General features: G+C 46.3%; 1 protein-coding gene across 4 annotated transcripts in view; it reads right to left on the bottom strand.

The window, feature by feature from the left end:
- Positions 1-330: 330 nt before the first annotated feature.
- Positions 331-2,441, bottom strand: part of Esrp1 (epithelial splicing regulatory protein 1) — a gene marked incomplete at its 5' end in the record, with an annotated part of 67,408 nt that continues 65,297 nt past the window's right edge. For 3 of the 4 annotated variants that reach the window (XM_005381812.2, XM_005381816.2, XM_005381813.2), the window contains 1 exon segment: positions 876-905. Coding sequence is in view for 1 of the 4 variants with exons in the window: in XM_005381817.2 (XP_005381874.1) it covers positions 899-905 (7 nt within the window). 4 annotated transcript variants of the gene reach the window in all.

The raw sequence follows: 2,441 nt of genomic DNA, 5'->3' as shown, positions 1-2,441 counted from the left end.
TATTTACAGCTGGTACTTGGTGAGCAAAAGATCCAAAGCTGTTGGCTACGTGTTGTGGGTGGAATCCCACTGCTTCCAGTTGAGCATCCGCTGTTTTGTTTCTGTGGTGCTGGGGATGGAACCCAGGGCTTTGTGCGTGACCGGCGAGCACTCCACCACTGAGCTGTACCTTCAGCCCACTGTGGGTGTTTCTAAAAGCATTTTGAGACATCAAGAAGGCCAAGAGATTGGGAAAATATTGGATTTCCTTTTTTTTTTTTTTTTTTTCAAGTTTTTTCAGACATGGTCTCGCTATATAGCCCAAGCTGGCCTTGAACTCAGGGCAATCCTCCTGCCCCAGCCTCCCTGGGTGCTGGGATCGCAAGCATGCGCCACCACACCTGGCTCTTTTATTTCTTTTCTTAAACTGCGATTTAAGTAGTCCACGGTCTTACGCTTGAATTGCTAAAGCAAGAGGCAGGAGAGTGCAGAAGAAGAGGGCAGGAGCGTGCAGAAGATGGGGCGGCGGAGGCAAAGGAACTAAAGTACATAAAGTGGAGCTTCCTTGTCAGACTTCATGGTGGAGTCGGTAGACACTAGTGGAGAATTTTTCAATCCAAGACTTTTTAAACTTAGGAAACACCTACGATGCCCCCTTAGCTGGAAGTAATAGAGACATCTGATTTCAAATTCACATTTTAAATGCCGGTTCGCAGTCATCCAGGAGCCAGGTATGCTGCGTGCTGCTTGCTGTAGGGATTTGGCTGCACTGGCTCCAGTTTCTCACTCCACCAAAAGGTAAGGCACAGGTCCACCGTCTAATCGTGTTTGCTGAAAATACTGCAGCCTGAGTGTAGACAAACTTCGCCTGAAGTCGCTAGTTTTCTTATCGGGTGGCTTCAGAATCACCACACGTCTTTCAAACACTGCGGGGGAAAGGAATGAAGAAGGTTACAGTCTCTACATTTAATTTTTAGCAGCCACAAAACTGATTCCAAGTTCCATACATTTTTATTTCATCCGGACATCGTTGGTATGTACACGGCGAACGCCTGAGGAGCAGCGGCCGGCAAAGGACGGCCAGGGCGGGGCGGGCCTTCTCCACACCGGCCTGCCCTTTGTGTTCCTGGCTGCTTACCCAAAGGGCTTCCCCTGTCCACCCAGCTCCTACTTCGTGCAGCCCTTAGCCTGCGTCCCCAAGTCGTCACGGCATTCTGCTATTAGACTCAGTACAAAATCAACATTTTAAGAAGAGTTAAAACAACTACTCAAAATTAAAATCCAGTAGAACTTTAACAAACATCTCTAACAAAAACATCTAAAAAAATCTGTATCAATGCGAAGCACCCATGCGTGGTATAACTAAAGGCGAACAAGAGCTCTGTGTGCCAGTGACCGTCAGCACCTGTCTGTGGGTCAACTTCTTTCATCCCTACATACAACCCGAGAGTATCCGCTCAGCGCCTGTTCAGACCTGCAGAAAACGACGCACAGGTCGGTAAACTAGGACAGGCATCCCCCGTATCTGTGGCTTCTAGGCCCGTGGATTCAGCTAGCTGCTGATAAATATTAAAAAAAAAAAAAAAAGCATCTATGTTGAACACGTTCTTGCACTTGTATTCCCTAAAATGCACAGTGTAACAACTGCTTAGCTGGCGTTTACATTGTATTAGCCATTCAAAGTAATATACAGATGATCCCAAGTATTAGAGATGGTATGTGTAGGTTATTAGCAGACACCACTTTATATAAGGACCTGGAGCGCCTGTGGGCTTTGGTACCCCTGGAGCCCATTCCTCTCAGCTATCAAGAGAAAACGACAGCAGGCAGACCTAAGACTGGAACTAATATGCAAAGCACTCCCCCCCACCCACCTCCGCTCTTCTAGCTTCACATCACACAAAAACCTTAAAAGCCAGGGATGTAGCTCAGCGGCACAGTGCCTGCCTGGCAAGTGTGAGGTCCTGAGTTCAATTCCCAGTACAAAAAAAAAACTTTAGGCATTATGCATACATGTAAATGAGTAAAAGGGATGAAGATGCGGAAATGGCTCTCTAGATTGCAGTCTTTTTTCATATGGCCAATGTTGAAGTGTGGTGTGTTATTAAATCCACTTGTAATAACAGACTATAATGGGTACAAACGTAAAATCAGGTGTTTAGAAAACATTAAGATACTGGTTTACCTGGGCACAGTGGCACATGCCTGTTATTACAGGCTGAGGCAGGAGGATCATTGCGAGTTCGAGACCAGCCAGGATTACAAAGTGAGCTCAAGGCCAGCCTGAACTGCATAGCAAAACCCTGTCTCAAAAAGACCAAAAAACAAAACAAATCAAAACAAAAAACCAGTTTAGTTGTTTTTCTTGCCAGACATAGAGGTGCCCGCCTGTAATCCCAGCACTCTGGAGGCTGAAACAGGATTGTTGTGAGTTCAAGACCAGCCTGGGCTACAAAGTGAGC

This window comes from Chinchilla lanigera, unplaced genomic scaffold, assembly GCF_000276665.1.
Source record: "Chinchilla lanigera isolate Chin_1 unplaced genomic scaffold, ChiLan1.0 scaffold00016, whole genome shotgun sequence".
Lineage (NCBI taxonomy): Eukaryota > Metazoa > Chordata > Mammalia > Rodentia > Chinchillidae > Chinchilla > Chinchilla lanigera.
This window is presented reverse-complemented; position numbering and strand designations above follow the sequence as displayed.